Source organism: Crinia signifera, chromosome 1, assembly GCF_055691185.1.
Source record: "Crinia signifera chromosome 1, ASM5569118v1, whole genome shotgun sequence".
NCBI classification, from domain to species: Eukaryota; Metazoa; Chordata; class Amphibia; order Anura; family Myobatrachidae; genus Crinia; species Crinia signifera.
This window is the reverse complement of record NC_139217.1, coordinates 57,126,448-57,148,132: the sequence shown is the minus strand read 5'-3', so window position 1 is coordinate 57,148,132 and position 21,685 is coordinate 57,126,448. Positions and strand designations below refer to the sequence as shown.

Genomic DNA, 21,685 nt, shown 5'->3' with positions numbered 1-21,685 from the left:
TTGTTGAGTAACGGCCGTTAATTTGACAATCTACAGCCGTTTGAGACAAAACAGATTCAACTTATTGTTAAAATCCACCTTCAATGCTGTCGGAAATGGCAGCATTGAACAAGCGGCTGCCGCTATTTCCCCTGTCAGAAATAGCGCCCCGGCATTGAATACAAGCTCTACAAGCTATGATAAATCTCCCCCATACTATGATTGCTAAAAATGAGCTTTGATTTGGTGCTGGCCTTACTATACATTTTATAGCATAACGCATAAAGAGGGATGATTGCTAATTACTATTATCTTATAACAACAATTATATTATAACAACAATAACTGAAGTTAATCTACAGAAAACTGATCTAGACTTTACATTTCTTATGGGTGTATTGTTATTATTATTTGTTGTGCATGATGGTAGCCACATCTGGCGCCATTGCTGTTGCTATCTATGGAGACTTTTCCCAGTGTTTCAAGTTTGACTTCAATGGAGTTATGAAAGAGGGTTCTAGTGAAGTTGTCTACACTTTATATATACTGTAACACCCTACAAATTGCCTTTGTGCCGCTTCCTCACTAAAGTCAGTAATTTCTAATGAATTGTTGGTTCGACCCACAACATGGCCCATTTATCAAAGCATGTGTAGGTAACTGGTGTCATTTAAAACAGGGATTACTCCTGGTTTATGCTTCCTGGTCTGTGCACGCTTCCACTGGAGACTCTGCTGTTACTGTGCGAGAGTGGGGTACATAAAGAAGTGTGCCGTCATATATCCGTAAGAACATCTGCCAGAGATATTAAACCTCGCAGGAGAATATAGCACATGAGTAAAAGCTTGGAGCTATCCAGCTAGGAAGTAGTCTCAGCGACATATTGGCAAATCCTATCTATCCTGCAAATGCTGAGAGCAGTTCTGCTGGGAGTGCAGTTAATTATGCTGGTTGGAAGCAAAGCTGGAGCACTGTGTAGGGGAAGATTACTTTGTTGTTTGCTTGATCTCTGACCATATCGCTACTCTAGTCTATGGATGGCAAGCTGGGATCCATAAAGTCTGAGCAAATAGGAGCATAGAGGGAAGATAATAAGCGCTCCCAGGAAATAACACACTTTCAGTGAGCGGTACAGTGGGCTGGAGAACAAAATACTCCTTACGCACATTTGAGTCTCATCTTATGTCGCATTTGTTCTGTAACAGTTTTACATTGTATTAGTTTTTCATATATATATATATTTACGAGTACATAATTAATGTGCTCCGGCTGGAAACTGTGCCTAGCTAGCACTCACCTAATTAAACATGGAGGTCAACGTCTGATTGTGAGATTAAAAATACTCTGCATACACCTGTTAATATGGGAACTCTTCCAAATGCCGACTCTCAGGGCCAGATGTCTCAAGCTTCAAAAAGTGATAAAATTGAGAGTGGGAAATAACAAGCCAATCAGCTGTTACCTGCCATGTTACAGGCTGGGTTTGGGAAATGACAGGTAGGAGCCAATTGGCCGGTTATTTTTCACTCTCACTTTTTGAAACATGATACATCTGGCCCTCAATCCTTTATAATAATATCCCATCCTGCAGTTCTGCAATATAAAATGTCTACTGTTAGCCTTCATCTTCTACATATGCTCTAATCTACCCTTATCTACTCCTGTTATTTGCTCTTACCGAAATGTATTTGTCTTGCAGTAATCACCATGTCGATTTATGAACCAGTATATTCTAAGTTAAAACAGGTGCAACTGAGCATTACACTACAAAAGGTAGAGTTAGCCAGGGTCTAAACCATTGATATTTAGAGCCCAATGGCAGGTGTTTTTGATTGAAACCACCTTTGATTGCTTTGAGACACTGGAGGTGTCAGAGGTGGACAGAGGAGATAAGTCAGGCACAAATGCCTGAAGTTCTTCCATTGTGCATGCATCTAGGAAGATTGGCACATGTATTCTGATGGTCATCATCAATGGAAAGACTGCAGCACAGTTCAAAATTCAATTAGGGGAGCCACACCTACTGCCACCAACTGCCATTCCAAACTGACTTGCTGGCAGTTGCTGTTTCTTCCTGTCACACTAGCAGTGGCACCAGCTGGAGTGTAACGGAGGCTAGGTGCCTTGATGTAAGGTTTTTGCATAAACGATAGAAGGGAGTGATGCAATTGGATAAAAGAAAACCAGTTGTAATAAAGATACTGTAATACATGAGATGAATAGTGGCACAAAGGTAATACTGAAGATATGCGATAACCAAAGTCAATGATATATAAAAGTTATTGTAAAGTTCGTAGTGGGTGGAGCACGAGGTTGATATCTGAAGATGGCTTGAAGTGTAGATTGGATAATAAACGTAAACTTGAATAATCGAACTGAAGAATATACTTGGAAAGATGATTGGATTGATGATTGAAGAATTGAATGAAAGATTGGATGATTGGACGATTGGATGATTGGAATCCGGAAGGAATAATAGCAGGCCTGAATGGCTGTGACCAGGAGGGTTGCAGGTGAAGTGACCGTCAGGAGAGGAAAAGGGTGATCCCCTTTGGGGGGGCTAACCTTGTCCGGACCGTAGAGGCGGCATCAGGGTCCTACAGGTGGATGGTCGAGTACAGCAGGCCAGCAGAAGGATACCTCTTGGAGATACCTGGCAGGCAGCAGCGCTGTCAGCAGGAGGGAGTCAGATGTCTAGGGAAGGACATCATTGTACTGACTGACTCCTAGACCTAGTCAGTCAGTATTTATCAGGAGGGCTGCACTGCAATTGGTTAGAGCTGATTGGCAGTGCAGTCCCATTGGAGAAACCAGATCCCCGCCGCCTAGGGGCGGCGACAGTTCCCAGCCTGCAGAAAGCATGTGCATCAAACTCCAGGCTATGTGTCCAGCAAGGCCCAAACAGGCACAGAGCATCATGGAGCCTCAGAGGTAACCATAGTATGGGAGGCATGGGTAGCAGGCATGGTGGTCGTGACACTTCCCTATTTTGAACTGTGCTGCAGCCTCACCTTTGGAGCTGCCACTGGTCATCACTGTTGGACGCAGATTGGAATTGCATGGAGAATCAAAGAATTCTTAAAGGCTTTCATTGGGGTGACAGGGGGAACGCCATAGGGTTGTTCAGAAGTTCATTGTGCGGTCATTCTCTGCCCTATGTTGTGCCTCAGATTAGATCTGCAGCTGGTGGACATCTCAGTAGACAGCCCATCTGCTGCACGCACCTGTCAATTGTCCCCAAGCATTTGTTTTAGTACATGATTCTGGCAGCGTTTGTGTTCCTTTGCACATGTTATAACCACGTCTCCACTTTCACATGAGCACATCTTAAGCCATCTATGGCAGTGACTCTCACAGTTCACGTTTTCCAGGTCACCCGACAGGTGCACTCATTACTGCCTGACACATTTTAAATGATCTACAGGTTGAGCTAATTATTTCACTTGATTCTGTAAGGAGACCTGCAAAACATGTAGTGTGTGGGGTCCTGAGGACCAACTTTGAGTAACTGATCTATAGTTATCCACCAATGTTAGCTGGTTGAAGACTATTGACAGTGGACACTTCAATGGATATCATTAAACAATGGAAAAATGTCTTTTGTACTCCATTTTCCTATCATTATAAATATCACTTTCACTAACACAAAAAAGAAGAGTAAGGGAGATATTTAAGTCATGTTCCCTAGACATAGAAACATAGAAACATAGAATTTGATGGCAGATAAGAACCACTTGGCCCATCTAGTCTGCCCCTTAAATATAGACATACCGTACAAGCCATTCAAGTGGTTTATTTGTATGTAGGGGGCGCTTATGCCCCAGTCCGACATTGTACAGTGGCAAAAGTGTGAACACTCTTTTTCCCTGGGAGAATAGGCGCCGATTTAGTGGGAACTCCCGGACCTGAGCACCCACTGTAAATGTTAAGCGCCCATCAGGCCCGTCAACACGTCAGACTGCAGACAAGAGTACAGCGCAAGTCCGGAGGGAGCAAGGCGGACAGACGGAAGGGATCGCATGCTGTACAGTCTGTACATGGCAGAGCGCGGTGGGATGTCGGGAGGGAGGGAGCTGACGTCACACCGTGGGCAGAAGTACAGGGCGGAGTGCGGCGGGAGATAAATCACTATATATGCATTCACTATATCAGCAGTGTCTCACAGCCGTGATTGTGCATTTGGTCTGTGATGTACGGTGTAGTCACGTGAGTATTAATACTAAATCCTTTTGGTGGCATTGATTACTTTCAATGCATTTAATGGTGTGTATCGTTACATTGTGCTGTTTTTGTAAAAAGGGGGACACTGCTGCTGTAATGTGTAAAAAAGGGGGACTCTGCTGCCGTAATTTGAATATTGGAGACAACTGTGCTGCGTAATATAAGTTGGTATTATTTTGTGGTCATGCCCCTTCCCCATGAAGCCACTCCACTATATTTTTGGCTTGAGCACCCACCAGCAAAAGCATAAATCGGCACCTATGCCCGGGAGCCATTGACCAGGACGAAAGCCTAATTACGAGGACTGTAAGGCTTTGTTACTGGGAGTGCAGCAAGCTGTACCAACATAGATATAAGACGTTGTAGTCTAATCATAGAGTAGTTTATAACTATGTAAACAAGACCTGAGGAAACTGGACTGACATCTGTCACTCAGAGTCTGGGACCAATGACTACTGTTGGTAACTTGAAATAGAAATCAGTTGCTTGGGACTAATAATAGTCTTTGGTGATTTAGGAGATAGAATTGAATCATGGGGCATGTGTAAGTGTGAATTACTGGTGGAATCAGAAAAGGCGTGGCCCTATGTCTGGTGGAGGGGACCAGGACAGTTCAAGAGACTAGAGAATATAATTACCATTCCGGTCACAATGGTGATGTGACACCTGAAAATATACACTGAATCCTGAAACAACAAATGTATAGCAGCCCATACAACGCTGAGTGCAGGAAGAGCAAGACCCTTAACAGTGACAGTTGTAGGCATTATACAAAGGTGCGGCAGTATGTACAGTATGATCAGAGATGTGCGGACAAGGGGCCCGATTCAGACAAGTCGCTGGTGCCCAGCGATCATGTAAACGTCAACCTGCACATGCTAAATCCTGCCCATGTGCCCATAGGGGGACTCATCATCGAATGGTTTTCCCCTCTGTTCACAGCAAGACTTACACGGCGCTGCGATGGCTGTGGGGAGAAGGAGGCCACTGCTGATGTCACCAGCCCCTCCCCCCCCCAATGGCCAGGCAAAAACTACGTTTTCCAAGGCACTTCCAGAAAATGCCGGCGTTCTGCCCCCAAATGCCCAGCACCTGTCAATCAACTTGCAAACAGCCATCGCTGGCTGTGATCGCAATGACATCTTGTGTATGGACACTGCAGACCATGCTCATGTGTGGTCATTCTATAATCATTCAGGCTGTGAATTCGCAGCCCAGTGTGTGGGTCCGAATCAGGCCCATGGTCACCGTAAATATTTTATTCGGCACTGCTTCTATAGTCAACGATATCAGCAGGACTGGGAAATGATTGATCTGCGGGCCAATCACTGAACGATATCTTTATCACCGTTAACGGGACTTCCACCGAACATGTAGTCACTGACGATACTATCAGATTGGACGGTATGTTCAGATGATCATGGTTATTGTAAATGCTCCAAGGAACAATATACATTAACGATATAGTGGGGACACACTGAACAATGGCACTGATTCTGGTTGACTCCCAAAAGCAAATTCTCTATTTAATGGACAAAACCATGTGCACTGCAGGTGGGGCAGATGTAACATGTGCAGAGACCTGGGGCCACACAGAGTGATTATTGGATACTAGTAAGCCCGATCGAAGCAAATGAAAACTAGGAGGTAGCTAATGTGAGAGAAAGAGATGCAGTTTCACTTGCTGCCAACAGATGGCAGTGTTTGCTGTATGGCAGGGTCACCCAGAGCATGCCCAGCAGAAAAGGGAAACCGAAAATGTATTGTGATTTTTTTTTTAGCAATGGAGGACATGGCGTAACTCTCAGGACCTTTGTGCCCAATTTCAGCCGCAGTCTCTATTGTTAAACAATGTGGATAGAATAAAACATATACTTTTTATACACAGAAAATTGTATTTCTGTTTATCATTAGCCTAGTTCTGAGTCAGTAGCTATTCAGGCAGACAAAATACATTTTATGTGAATAAAAAAGTAATGGCCAACAACTGAAAAACATTATTGATTATGCACCCTGTGTTGTCTCGAAACATCACATAGCCTTAATTGAATAGTGCTGTATGCACTGAATAGCCATTGTATAAGGCATGTATCATGTTTAGTTATTATCAGCATGGAGGAAAAGAAAACACATATTTTCCATTAGAACTTGGAGACACAGACATATTAAAATTAATGACACTACCCACTTCATGAAGTGCGTGGAGGTACTGTTCCATTGTGTATACTATAAAGCAGGGTTTCACACTGAGTTGTTTAATTACTGCAATGTTCTAGATGTGCTTTATCTTCAGCGTGTATTCGGGAAGAATACAAATAGTTCTGGCTGGCGGAGTTCAAATAAACAAATGAATCAAACTAAGCTTTTGTGAATGATTGTTTGATAATGACCAAAATTATTTGTCAAAAAGCAATTTTAGGTTCTTACATAGGAGCCTATACTTGTATTAAAATTACATTAGTTCCAATCAGTGGAAACAAATATAACATCCAGAGCAGGTCCCTAACTAGCCACCTACCTTTCCCAACCACAGCAGGGCAGGAGCTGCTTCAGCAGCCAGACCACATCTCCAACTATCCACCTTCCCTACCCAACCACAGCAGAGCAGAAGCTGCTGTAGCAGCCAGAGTAAGTCTCCAACTATCCACCCTCCCTTCCCAGCCACAGCAGGACAGGAGCTGTTGCAGCAGCCAGAGCAGGTCTCTAATTATACACAGGGCCGTTTCTACAGGCGGACAAGCCGTGCAGCAGCCCGGGGCGCCGCACGGCTTGTCCACCTGTTACACAGCCGGGGCGCCCGGCTGTGTTGGGGAAGAACAGTCTGTATCAGTGACGCTGTCCCGTGCGGCGCGCACCCACCCCTCATCAGCGGCAAGGTTCACCAATCAGGAAGCCAGTTCCTGATGATCATCACTACACTACCTCTCATCTAACTGATGCTGCCAGGGCTAGACGTCACATTCCAGCTAGTGACTAGCCCCGGCGCGAAAGTCGCTATCCCTGTGCTGCTGGTGTTTGGGAGTCTGAGCTGCATGCAAAAGACCATCTCCGGGAGCCAGGCTGCCGCTGCTGTGACTCACTCAGAGGAACAGTCGGAGAGGAGCCTGTCAACCAGAGATGGTCTTTTGCACACAGCTCGGTCTCCCACATAGTGACAGCATTAATGGCCAGCGGCACAACATGAGAGGAGCAGTTGGAGACCCGGCACTGATGAGGTGGACCTCCCCATATGCTGGAGGTACTGTACATAATTATATCTGCCCTGCTCTCTGTCTCCTTTCCTCCCTCCCCAGACCCTTTCTCACTCCTCCCTCCACCTTCTCTCTTTTTCTCCCCCACCTCACCATGTATCTTCTCTCTGACTGTCTCTCTCCTGCTCCCTTCCCACCTGCCTCTCACCTCACCTTTTTCTATCTCCATCGATCTTTCTCTCCTGCTCTTCCCCTCCACACACACTTCCATCCCCTTCCCCTGCGTCTAATCACTCTCTTTCTCCTGTCTGAGGGGTATTGTAGTGACGATTGGGAAGGGGGGGGGGGGGGCAGTTAAGATTTTGCTATGGGGCCCAGAAGTTGCTAGTTACGCCCCTGGATAGTGAGTTGTGCTGCTGGCACTTTGGGGGAATGTGTGGCACTGTGGGGGCATATTTGGCACTGTGGGGGCATATCTGTGGCACTGGGGGCATATTTGGCACTGTGGGGGCATATATATGTGGCATTGTGGGGGCATATCTGGCACTGTATGGGCATATGTGTGTCACTATGGGGGCATATGTGTGTCACTGGGGGCATATGTGTGTCACTGTGGGGGCATATCTGGCACTGGGGACATATCTGTGGCACTGTGGGGGCATAGCTGTCACTGTGGGGGCATATGTGTGGCACTGTGGTGGCACTATGGGGGCATATATATATGTGGCACTGTGGGGGCATATATATGTGGCACTGTGGGGGCATATATATGTGGCACTGTGGGGGCATAGCTGTCACTGTGGGGGCATATATGTGTGGCACTGTGGGGGCATATGTGTGGCACTGTGGGGGCATATTAGTAAACGGCATGAGTTGTGCGGCAGCGGCGTGTGGGGCATAATGTGTAATAGGCATTACGGTGTGTAGAGTATTGTGTAATTGTCATCACGGTGTGCGACATAATGTGTAATTGTCATCACGGTGTGCGACATAATGTGTAATTATAATCACGGTGTGCGACAATGTGTAATTGTCATCACTGTGTGCGGCATCATGTGTAATTGGCATCACGGATAAATAGTGTATAATGATTTAAGTAGCCTGTCATTGTTTGGCCTTGATCTGTGAGGCGTACTAGGTCACTGTGTGGCCTTTATATTTTTATGTCACTGTGTGGCCTTCAGCCGGCCAACTAAAGTGCGGGAGGACAATGACAATTCCTGCGGTAACCAATGTCTGGACATGCAGGTTGCAAAGGTGAGATGTAAGGTAATTGTTTTCCTGCTAGACCACGCCCTTGTATTAAGCCACACCCCTTCTAAAAATAAACCACGCCCCTATTTCGGCGCACGCGCCTCTGGCGCGTGCAATTTATTCTATGTCATGTTAACTTTTTTTTTTTGGGGGGGGGGGGGGCGCAATTTTATTCCTTTGCCCTGGGAGCTAAATTGTCTAGAAACGGCCCTGATTATACATATTCCCTTCCCAACCACAGCAGGGCAGGAGCTGCTGCAGCAGCCAGACCACATCTCCAACTATCCACCTACCCTTGCCAACCACAGCAGGGTTGAAGCTGCGGCAGCAGCCAGAGTAAGTCTCCAACTATCCACCTTCCCTACCCAACCACAGCAGAGCAGAAGCTGCTGTAGCAGCAGGAGTAAGTCTCCAACTATCCACCTACCCTTCCCAACCAGAGCAGGGCAGTTACTGCTGCAGTAGGTACAGAAGATCCCGAAAACCCACAATAAATAAGCAAACAATCAAGAGAAAAATAACTGACTGGGGGTCGATCTCACATGGATTTCACAGTGATATCTACTTTGTTGGTTTCACAGACCACTCTGCCGAAGATTTGGTTATTAATTTAAGTTTGTCAAATGTTTTGTAAAGTGAATATGTTTTTCATTTAATGGACCCTTATAGGCCTTTGAGGGTCCACTTAAGGGAGTTTGTTTATTGTGTTGTATTCTGAAAGTCATAAGCTTTCCAATGACATATCACAATGCATGAAAACAACAGAAATAGCATGGACCATTAAGATATCACCCTTAAGGGCGTGTCCAATTAAAACCCATCTTTGAACTTAGATCGTCCCTTAAGATGATAAGGTAGTGTACAAAGTTTGAAGACGATTAGTTAAAGCATTCAAGAGTTATCGTGGAACTTCCATAAACAAACTAGGGATGAGCGCGTTCCGATCCTAGAGATCCAAACGCACCCAAACTCCGGCGCCATCTTCATACCACATGTGAAATTCAGACAGCACAGATGTGAAACTGAAATCGAAATTGCAGTGTAAAAATAATGCAGCCAGTATTTACCCTGCACAGAAACAAAATAACTCACACAAATCTAACTCTCACTATACATGTTACATTTTGCCCATTTTGAGAATGAGAAATTTGTACTGCGATCAGATCTGAGTAAGGGTCTATGTCCTCTTGGATGGTAAAATATTAAAAGCACCTTTTTTCAAAAAAAGAAAAAAAAGGATTACTTATCCCTGATCGCTGTGGCGCAATTAAGCATCGCCCTGTGATTACTCTGCAGTGAGATAGCCGCTGGCCAGTCTGAGTGACATCCCGCTCCGTGCAAGCCTGCGAATGGCCTGCGCAAATATAACAGTCCTCCAATCAGCCGCAAATCTATCTGCAACTCACTCTCAAATGATTTCCCCACTCTGCGCAGTCTGAACGTAGCCCTGAACCTACTCAGCTGCTGATGTCACAAACACTCCCTTCAAATGCCACCTGCATTTCTCCTGACCCTCCCAAAAAATGATCGTGTGACACCAATAAACGCAGACGACGAGCCGTACACAGTCATTCGATAATCGCCCATGCTGCAAATTCGCAGCCCTTCGATCAGGTCTGAATAACCCCCAGAATCTGTTTCCCCTGTCTGCAGTGTAGAACCTTCGTTTTTCCCCGTAAAAAGAAGCCTGATCATATTCCTAGTAATTACATCTTCCATCTACAGTATGCTTTATATCTAATCCCTTCTGTGGCTGAAAATGATAGCAATTTCCTCTCTCACTGCTGTCCCTGGCTGGTAGCAGGATTTACATTCTGAGTGCTGCTGCATGTGCAGCCTGACAGCCCCAGCCAGCGCTGATCTCAAGCACATGCCAAGCTGATTTGTCAAACTGCTTGCTTAGCTCAGCTAAAGGTTTGCCTCCAGCAATTCCTTTGATACTACATCCTTTGTTTATATACAGTCAGCGTACAGTCTAAACTTAATCGGCAATGTTGCACCATCTCCCCAAGGCCCAGCTCTCCCTATTGATTTTCTTTGTCTGCCAGGGGTGAAACTGAAGGTACCAGCCTGCTCTAATCTACTAAGCACTGAAGGCTGCTCAGGTAGTCCACGTGTTCATCAACGTCAGTCTTCCAAGGTCACCGCAGACCCTACAAGAACATTTTATGGAATAACTTGTGATCTGTTGCTGACAGGTAAAATAATTGAAAGAGAACATGATACTGGTTTGAATAAATTTTTGGGGAAAGGGGTAGTTCTCATTGTATTAGTCCTGGAATAATAATAATATATAAAGTTAGGTTCCATATTAATAAGTTTCCATCTAGTGTAGATATACCATTATTGTCCTTCTGTATTGAACAACCACAAGTGGCCAGGTATTGTCCACCTCCAGAAGCCCCATTTCCCTGACAGCTCGGAACAATTGATAGGCACCATTAGGAAACGACCTTACTGGGAGGTGAAAGTTATTGGATCACAGTTGCTGGATTTAGAACATCCAACAGGTAACAACCAGGGTCAGTAACCAGACAAGTCAGATGTATTACACAAAAGAATGATGGGGATCAAGTCTCTGGAATTGAAGAACTGGAGCTCAATAAAAGGGATATGGTCGAATGGTCGAACTAAGGATGGTCGACATAGGGTGTTTCACTGTTTTTCGAGCTGACATGTGCCGGGAGGCAGTATTTCATGCCCTACTATCCACTAGGGCGGGGTGGGAGAATAAAATAGTGTGCCGAACGTAGGGAGGCACCGATCCCGAAGCAATATTCCAGGCTTCCACTGCTCCACAGTTCCAAACCAAGTCAGACTAAGGATGACCTCATTTCCACCGGATCTCCCCAAGTTGTAATTGGGTCCTGAGTTGGATGACCCAGGTTATTCGTTCTCACTGCTGCTCCCCGAGGCCCTTCCTGTGTAATACCTCGCTCGGTACCCAGGAAGGATGGAAGAAAGAATGATGATAGTTGACACTCCTTTTTAGCAGCAATTGCGATCATTGGCCTCAGCCAAGCGTGGTTAGAAGTGCACAGGTGGGAACCTGAATGGCGACAGAAGAATGTGGCTCCTTGATTGGTGAGCACTCCAATATTGCCTTATCTGGATGCGCCCACAGGATGGTCACTGCTATATGCAAATATGTACAGGTACCAGAAGGAAAAACAATCTAATTGTAATGTGTTCCCCACACTCAGCACTTGGCGGCTTCCTCAGAGAATGTCAGAGTGAATGCAGCAGTTGTTTTTATGTTTATTTTTTATGTGGTCTAAGTACCCACATCCCACTGCAGTTTGAATAGGAAACCCTATCTTGTTATCACTTGTTTGGTTTGACATACTGTGGACTTCTAGCGCATTGCCACCACCCGTTTTTCTCTCTTCTGTTTTGTGATAAGTAGCCACCAAAGCAGGCAGGTGTCGACTGATGATGTGTGAGGGGCAGCAGAAGATGGCTGCCAGACAGCAACATCTGGCTGAAAAACATCAAGCTCAGATGTAGATGCTTAATGAGGAATTGAAGGAGCTGAGAAAAGGTGGGCAGGATCGGGAGAGGCTACCGAATCTCACCCCAGCTGACGACATACAGGCATTCCTTTGTACGTTTCAGCTCATGGCCATGCATTTGGGATGGCTTTCGGAGGAATGGTCTGACAGGCTAGCTCCCTGTTTAACAGGGGAGGCACATAGAGCCTATGTGGGGGATAGCCTGCTGATCTTCGGCCATATGACTGTGGCTGAGGCACACTTCAACCCTGGCCTTTAAAATGTTTGGAGTGACGGTCCCCAGCAAAGCCCAACTGGGCAACTTGGCGTTGATACGAGTGTGTAAAAGGCAGCCAGCATTAATGTACCATTATAATAGTTGTTTGCTTTTTCATGATAAATTTAATTTAGATAAAAAATAACGGACGAATTATAACAAATTAAAACATATACCAATAAAAAAACATGACTGGTGACTGGAGGGCTCTGAGCCTCCCAGTATTCAGCTGGCCAAACCAGCCCAGCTGGCAAGGGACTGGTTGGATCTTGGCCGCACTGGACCAGGCTGTGTGGGTAGGCCCTTCAGGCTGACCCCTAAACATTTGAGGAGCACGCAGTGGTGATCGAGCGGCACCTGAACCTAGTAAAATTGAGTGGGGCCATGTCAGGATTTGTGCAAGTACCAAAGACCAGAACTCAGGTCCCAGTGGTTAAGCCAAAGCCAAAGCCTCCTACGGTGTGCTTTGAATGTGGCGAGCCTGGTCATGTGCAGCAAGACTGGCCAAAACAGGGATAGATTGATGGATTGCAGTGCTGGAAAAGCGGTTCGGATGATGGTCGGCATGGCTGCAGGTGTATCCCAAGCAGAGTCCACCCCTGTTTTAAATGCTGGTGCAGTTGGAAGGCAGGGAGATCTGGGCACTGATATGGGCAGTGAGCTCACCATTGTCGCTGCCTACATGGTTCATCCAGGAGCGTTGTGTATCCATGGTGATGTTGAGGAGTGCCCACGTGTATACTTACCTCTGACTATACAAGGCTGGCCATTAAAGGTGGTAGCTGTGGTGACATCCCATTGCTGCATGAGCTGGTTACATGGCATGACACTGGCAAACAATCAGCCGCTGAGGCGTCTCAGGGGCCAGAGACTACCAAGGCTTGGCATCCTGGAGAGCTACTGAAGCTACTGAACCACCCCAGGAGAATGAGTCGGAGGCCCAATAGAGCCCTGTTGGTGAGAGAATATCATTGCAGGACTTTGGGCAAGATCAATGCTATGACAGCAATCTGGTACACGCTTTTTAGACTCTAAAAGTGGTTAATGGTAGGGTGATTGCTGTTTTACTATCTAGATGGTGTGCCATATTTTGTATTGAGAAATGATTTGCTATATCATGTTGCTACTTTACAGGGGAAGAGTAGTTCAGTTGTCTGTTCCCCGAAAACGTATTTGTGGGGTGGCCATTTATTGGAGGAGAAAACACTCCAACGTATATAGTTATGGTTCTTTTGGCAAGACATCTATTCCTCAGTCAAGAGGAATGCCAGAGGACTGCCGCACGGCCAGAGTGTAGGGCTCCACTGGTACCCCTCCCTATCATTTCCGTGCCTTTTGAATGGATTGGTATGGATTTGATAGGGCCAGTGGAAAAATTTCCTCTAGGGCACCAATATATAATAGTGGTAGTGGAGTATGCCACCAGATACCCAGAGGCTATACCCATGCATAATATGAAATATGGCACTATTGTTAGATAACTACTAACCCTGTATACCCACCGGGGAATACCGAAGAAGGTCTTAATGAACCAAGGTACCACTTTTGTTTCTAAGCTTATGAAGGACTTATTTCCAGTTGTTAAAGGAAGACAGAATTACCACCGCCGTGTAGCACCCACAAACAGATGGCCTGGTAGAAAGGTTTAATCAAACCCTTAAACAAATGATAAAGAGGGCAGTTTCTCAAGAAAAACAAGACTGGGATTTGTTCCTACCTTATATAATGTTTGCGGTCAGAGAGATACCCCAATCCTCTACAGGGTTTAGTCCCTTTGAGCTACTCTATGGGAGTCAGCCCAGAGGAATACTGGATCTATTAAAAGAAGGGTGGGAAGAACAACCTTGTCAGGATCCTAACATAGTTTAATTTGTGTTCCAATTGCATGGCTGTTTAAGGCAGATTACACACTCCTGAACGAACACTTGGAAAGTGCTCAACAACGTCAGAAGTTATGATGTCACCGCAGTCAATCGGTCCTTTAAACTGGAAAAAGAGGTGCTAGTGCTTGTTCCCACTACAGAGAATAAGATGTATACTCAATGGCGAGGCCCTTATGAGATCACAGAAGCAGTGGGAAGGTTTGACAGGATGGTAGAAGAAGGGAGGTCCAAATCTACTATGTAAACCTGTTTAAACCTTGGAATGAAAGTGCCAGTCAGCCCTCATTGGTAGCAAAAAAGTTTTCAGAATGCCAGGTACCCATTAAAGTCACAGTTAGGAGGTTATTCTGATTGACTCGCAAGGCTACGAATTTCATAACGTTGCAAGTCCACCAGACCCGGCCACACGGCCGCATGCATGGCCGCCCGCCCCCCTACCTCGCACACCGCGATCTCCCTGCATGGCCGGAAATGGATGTTTTGTTATGTGCGAGCGCCCGGCAAATAATCTATTCGCCATAGCCGCTTGCACACAGCGGCTGCACATGCATTGACTGTCACAAAAAATCAGATTACAGACTGATTAAATTGGAGTCACCCCCTTATTCCTGGACAGAAACAGGAAGTGGTGGATTTGGTGGGACAGTAACAAGATGTGTTTTCTGTCATTCCGGGAAAGACACAGATCATCCAGCATGATCTTGTGACTCCACCCGGGATGGTCATTAAACATAGACCGTATTGCATACCCGGAGCAAAGTGGGCAGCGCTAAAGCAAGAGGTGGTAGAGATGTTATGCCTAGGGGTTATAGAGGGGTAAACCAGTGAGTGGAATAATCCCATTGTCCTAGTACCTAAGCCTTCGGGTGCTTAAGGATTCTGCAATGACTTCCGTAAATTGAATCAAGTTTCTCACTTTGATTCGTACCCGATGCCCTGGGTTGATCATTTGGTAGAAAATGTAGCCAATAGTCAGCATCTTACCACTCTTGAGATGACAAAAGCATATTGACAGATTCCATTAACAGAAGCTGCTAAGGCAAAAACATCCTTCTCTACCCCAGCGGGCTTATTACAGTATAAAGTGCTCCCATTTGATTTACATGGTGCCCCAGCAACCTTCCAGAGCGCTATGAATGAGTTGCTGTGGCCCCACAGGGAATATGCGGCTGCATATTTAGATGACATTGTTAATTTCAGCTCTGACTGGGAGTCACACCTACCAAAGGTAGAAGCTGTCTTCCAGTCTCTACGGGCACAAAGGTTTACCACCAACCCTGAGAAATGTGCCATTGGTATGGTGAAAGCCAAGTATTTGGGGTACATTGGGGGCAAAGGACGGGTTAAACCTCAGCCTTGTAAGGTAGAAGCAGTGCTCACGTGTAAATACAAATGTAAGTCACAAGTTAGGACATTTTTCAGTCTGGTGGAATGTTATTGAAGGTTCATTCAAGATTTTGCCACTAGAGCGGCAGCGATCCTGCTGTATATACATCCACTCCAGAGATAGTGCCTTTAAAATCCAGTGATACTGCCATTAATTCCAAACCCGTGATACTGTTTTATAATTCCTGTCCAGTGATACTGCCGTTAAAGTCCAGTGATACTGCTGTTAAAGTCCAGTCCAGTGATACTGCTGTATAATTTCAGTCCAGTTAAACTGCTGCATAAGTCCAGTCTAGTGGTACTGCTGCATACGTCCAGTAAAGTGGTACTGCCATTAAGTCCATTGGTGCTGCCATTAAAGTCCAGTGATACTGCTGCATAAATCCAGTCCAGTGGTACTACCATTAAAATTCATTGGTACTGCCATTAAAGTCCAGTCCAGTGATACTGCTATATAATTCCAGTCCAGTGATACTGCTGCATAACTCCAGTCTAGTGATGCTGCCACATAAGTCCAGTCCAGTGGTACTGTCATTAAAGTCCTTTGTTCTGACGTTACAGTCTAAGTCCAGCTGCATAAGTCCAGACCAGTGATACTGCTGTATAATTCCAGTCCAGTGATATTACTACATAAATTCAGTCCAGTGGTACTGCCAATAAAGTGTTAAGTGCTAAGTGTTAAGTGTTTAATTCCAATCCAGAGATGCTGATGTCTAATTCCAGTCCAGCGGTACTGCTGTTAAAGTCCAGTGATACTGCTGTATTATTCCAGTGGTGCTGCCATGTGTTGTATATAATTCCAGGGGTGCTGCCATATGTCATGTATAATTACAGGGGTGCCCCATGTGAGCTGTATAATTCCAGGGGTGCTGTCATGTGTTGTATATAATTCCAAGGGTGCTGCGATATGTTGTGTATAATTCCAGGGGTCCTGCCATGTGTGCTGTAACATGTCAGGGGTGCCACCATCTGTGCCGAAAAATTCCAGGGGTGAGCCAAGTCTTCTGTATAATTCCTTGGGTGAGCCAAGTCTTCTGTATAATTCATGGGGTGCTGCTAAGTCCAGAGGTTATGCTGTGTACCATATCATGCCTGGGGTGATGCTAGGTGTGCCGTATCAGTCCAGGGGTGATGCTATGTGTGCCGTATCAGTCCAGGGGTGATGCTAAGTGTGCCGTATCAGTCCAGGGGTGATGCTAAGTGTGCCGTATCAGTCCAGTGTTTGTGCCACCCACTTGTGTCGCTTAGCATAGTCATCTACATCGTGCAACCTTTTGGCCTAAAAACAACATTGGGGGAAATTTACTAAGATGGGAATAAGACTTCAGATGTGATGTTGCTATGGGCAACCAATTGGAAGCTTCTTCTTATCAGCAACCTCACATGTGGCGCCAAATGTAATAGGGTGAGAGTTTCAGAAAGTGAGAGATTTTGGGAGAGTTTTCCCCTTTTTTTTAAAGCAGCAATCAATTGCACTGCAAAACCAGGTTGATTTTGCCATGTAATTGATTGCTGCTTTAAAAAACATGGAATAGACTGGAAATGAGTGGAAATTAATGTTATTGAGGTTAATAATAGCGTAGTAGCAAAATAAAATAAATAATTCTTTGATTTTAGCGGTTTTTATGTTTAAAAAAATAATAATAATAATAATAATAATAATTACAGATCCAAAACACGAAACACAAAATACGATGCATGGAAGGGTGGTGTTTTGGAACAGATCCAGACCCAAAACATGGCCGGAGATACAGACCCAAAACACGAAACATGAAAAGTGCCCGATGCTCACATATACACAGATACAAGCAATGAAATATATATATAGAAAACATAAGCAATGGTTATGATAATACAAGCAGTAAAATAAACCTACTGTAAAGCACTTGACAAATCCATGAAATTTAGAATGTTGTTTTGTTTTATGAAGGATGGTTTGTTTTTCACATTTATTTCTCATGAAAATAATACAGTGCGATAATATCATCAAACATGAGACTACAAATGTGGTTATTGCTAAGAATTGCATTTAACTGCTTCACATTTCCACTAAAAAATGTATCAGATTAAATATCTATTTCTTTCCGTATTTTCAGAAAACGCTGCACCTGTTGTCGATGTATTTTCGTAACTGAATATCTTATCTTGTTCATTTCTCTTTCAGTTAATTTTGACCACTTTCAAATTCTACGCGCTATTGGAAAAGGGAGTTTCGGAAAGGTAAGACAGTTTCTTTTAGAGGTAATCTATTACGGCAAATGATGTATTTCTCCATCACCTCTTCTCGCTGTCAATATATATCCAGCAAATTCAGAGAGGGTAGACCAGCCACAGGCCAAACAGGTGTGATTAATATTTAGAAGAACAATTCTTGCATTGACGCAGTCAGGAGGGAAACAAAAAGGTCATGAAATTTATTCCGCCAAAATAAAAGATAGGAATCCTCAGTGCAATAATGCAGAAAAGAATAAAGAGAAAATACAGTGTATATCGTTCTTGAAAAGACCGGCCAATTACAGCAGATGAATTATAAATGGTACTCGCTAATAAAAGTGTCAAAATCGCTGCTGTTGTTCCCAGGTCTGTTCCTTAAATAAATTATGCAGATCAAATATAAAACCAAACAAAAAAAAATGTTTCAATTGCAACGGACTGATTCAGGTTTGCTCAATAAGCGGGAAACATTGCAGCTTACCGAGCACCTGAGATGCCGCTTCGCCGAATACCTGACCTCCCCACCCACTGCCGATTCCCCTTGGTACCATGCAACTGGATGTATAATGAAAACACCCCCCCTTGCATGCCTCAGCTGAAGGAGAAATCATTCTAAGGTCACTAACCATCGAATGATGTCTCCTGCCTTCGCAAATAAACGTCAGTCTCAACTGGGATGAAGACGGGGCGGGCTGTGACATCAGCCACTCGCCCCCCGGCAGGCATCGGACCCATGGAAACACACAGTATTTTCACGTGGTCACACCTTAAATGCTGGGCGTTCCCATGGGCGATCCCCGCCCTGCCGCCGTCCACCCCCGTCCCTCCCGCTGCGAACAGCCCGGCGAGTGTGTACCTCACTGTGGCCTTTCACTGACGGGGTTTGCACATGTGCAGTAATGCGCATGCTAACTACTCCTCAAATCTGACCTCTAGAGGCCACTCAAATTCTCCTTTGCGTGCTAAAAGATGTCATGACAGAAAGTGAAAGCAATTTTTGCAGGGACACTGATCTGTTTCAAGAGAGAGGGTGCTGTGAAGACAGAGGGGGTAGGAGCAGATAGGGACTGGAAGTGGGTGGAGAATTTGTAGGCTAAAAACTGTCACAGCTCAAAGTAAAAGTAAAAAGTGTCTCACAGCTCTACTCACAGCTCTTAACTACTAGTACCATATAAAAAGAGAAAAAAATATATAGTGCAGCTTTAAATAGTATTGTTATTTTTGAATTTCAGTGTTAAACAAGTAAGCGGCCTCTAAATCTTATTGGTAAAGATGCTTTCAGCTTGGTGAACCTTTGTTCACTGCCAAAATTAAATCCTCAGTTATTTCCAGGCAAAGTCACATTTGTTTTTCCATACATCCGTACTATAAGAAAATCTTAATTATTTCAAAAAATGCCCAACATTAATGTGAAACACTTACATTTGGTGCAATTACAATACAAAGTAGTGTGGCAGGGACAGCATATTTCCACATGAACATAATGTGGAGGATCTGGTCCAGGTTTTAGAGCAGCGGCAGGAAAACTGATGTGATCAGGGTTGGGCTGATTAGCAGCACCTGTGCTCTCCTGTTAGAAGTGTTTCCAGGGCAGGAGGTCACTGCTCCGGATGTTGGAACAGCTACCCAGGTGATAGGTCGTGAATGTGGGCTATGGTAGGGACCTCTGGAACATACTGAGCAGTTTTTACTATGCTGTGACATCTCTATGCTGCAATGCTGTTACCATCCTTGCCTATGCTGTTTACCTGGTATGCTGTTTACCTGCTACAAAATAAAGACCAAGACTTCATCTTATCCAGTGTAGCAAATTCACAATACATTATAGGGGTATATGCATACCTCCCAACATGACCCATTCCAGGAGGGACAAGATGCTCTGTTCCTGGGCTTCCATGCTGGTGACAGTTGCCGGGCTGCAGCAAATTCAGATAGGGGAGCCTCACCAACTGCCGCCCCATGCACTACAGTCCAGGACTCACTGGCAGGTGTGGCTCCCCTATTTGAAATTTGGACAGTGGTGCAGTCCCACCTCTGCAACTGTCAGTGGCCAGGAAGTCCAGAAGCAGAGCATTTTGTCCCTCCTGGAATGGGTCACGTTGGGAGGTATGCATAAACACTAAAGCTGGGTACACACTGAACAGCAATTTGAAAAGATTTTGCTGATTCTGATGGGTCGGAATGATAAAAATCTAAATGTCGTCCAGTGTGTATGCACAATTTCGCTAATGATGCTCATTCCAGCGCGTCACCAGTGACATCCCCCGTCGTCTGTATATGCAGGATCAGAGGATACAGCTAGAGAGAGACAACAACAGAATTTTAGCATGGCCTCACCTACCCCCCACCCCCAATCACTCATCGAGGCAGTTAGGAGCTGTTTGGCTGATGCATTTTTTCTCCATCCACATTATCTCTTTCCAAGGCTTAATACATCGACCCTAAAATCTTAATTCTACCAGTAGTTTTCAAATAGTGCTTAAATCATGTTAATTGAATAACGTTTATTACGTTAGTCCTACTGTACTGTCTTTAACCACATTTAATGCATTTCACGAGCCACTGCTCGCTTCGTCAGAAAAGTGGTGGTTTGGATAGCTGGAGGGTATTTTAAGCCCTTGTGTTGATTATCTGACCTTTACCCAGATGGAAAGGTAAACTGGAATGAAAACACTTTTAAAAATCACAGTGGATGAATCTATATAAATCAGAGAAGACCTGGTAATTCCTATTTCGGGATTACTCTGCGTCACACTTCATAATTTCAAAGGTCAGATAGACAGAGAAAAATGCTTTAACATATACAACCCGAGTTGTTAATGAAAGTAACAATTCTTTCAAGGGTAAGAATATTAATCATTTCAAATTGTTCGAAAATCAGTTAAATGAAACTAATTATATGCTGGTGCAACATGGGAGACTGTGTTTTTAGCAAATAACATTTCCCAAGGGTAATAAACATGAATAGATAGCAGATTAAATATACTGATAAAAAAATCTAGTGGGTTATAAGAATAAAGAGCAGTTTAATGCGGGGTACACACCAGGACGACCTGCTCACGATGCACATCGCGAGTGGGTCGTCAGTGTTTCTTCCGACCTGCTCACGATGACGCGGGGGGCACAACTCGCTCACGATGTGCACCGTGAGCGGGTCCGATCTGATGGCGACCCGCACCCGGGAGTATGGTTGTTTCCAGATCCTACCTGCTGCAGGTAGGATCTGAATAACGACCGACCGACCCACGGGACCGCGCATTGGATCGGTATAGGTCCACACCAGGACAGAAAAGGCCCAATCACCACACAATCTACATCCAATCGGTCGGAATTGGATATAGATTGATGGGGTCGGACCCTTGTCGTCCTGGTGTGTACCCAGCATAAGAGTCATTAAGCCTGAGATCATGTTCTCTACTCTAGTACAATTTGCAGCAATCTATCAAGTAAAGATTACAGTAGAGTAACCAAGGCATTTGTACTCTAAGCAGTTTAAAAATAAATCCTGCACCCAAGGATTAGTAAGGGCCTTTCTTTTGCCCATACTACCAAACTTGACCTCTGTAATGCCTATGAACAAGATCTTCCTTAAAGGGGACACAGTCACAGCAAACTATGAAAATGTAACTTCCAAAATTAAAGACATTTCTAATAAGGTGATTCAAACTGACATAAAAACAAAGTCAATGAAATTAAATCTGTCCTACAGATGAAGCATTGATTCTATTGCCATCCGCCACCATTTGCCAGCCTGCAGTAGGGGGCTTTCCCACCTCTTAATCGTGTGAT

At 44.7% G+C, this 21,685-nt stretch overlaps 1 protein-coding gene across 1 annotated transcript in view; it reads left to right on the top strand.

The window, feature by feature from the left end:
* STK32B (serine/threonine kinase 32B) overlaps positions 1–21,685 on the top strand; it is a 209,339-nt gene that overhangs the window by 4,577 nt on the left and 183,077 nt on the right. Inside the window, exon 2 of the mRNA XM_083155858.1 lies at positions 17,847–17,902. Within this exon, the coding sequence (XP_083011984.1) occupies positions 17,847–17,902 (56 nt within the window). The remainder of the gene's footprint in view (positions 1–17,846; positions 17,903–21,685) is intronic.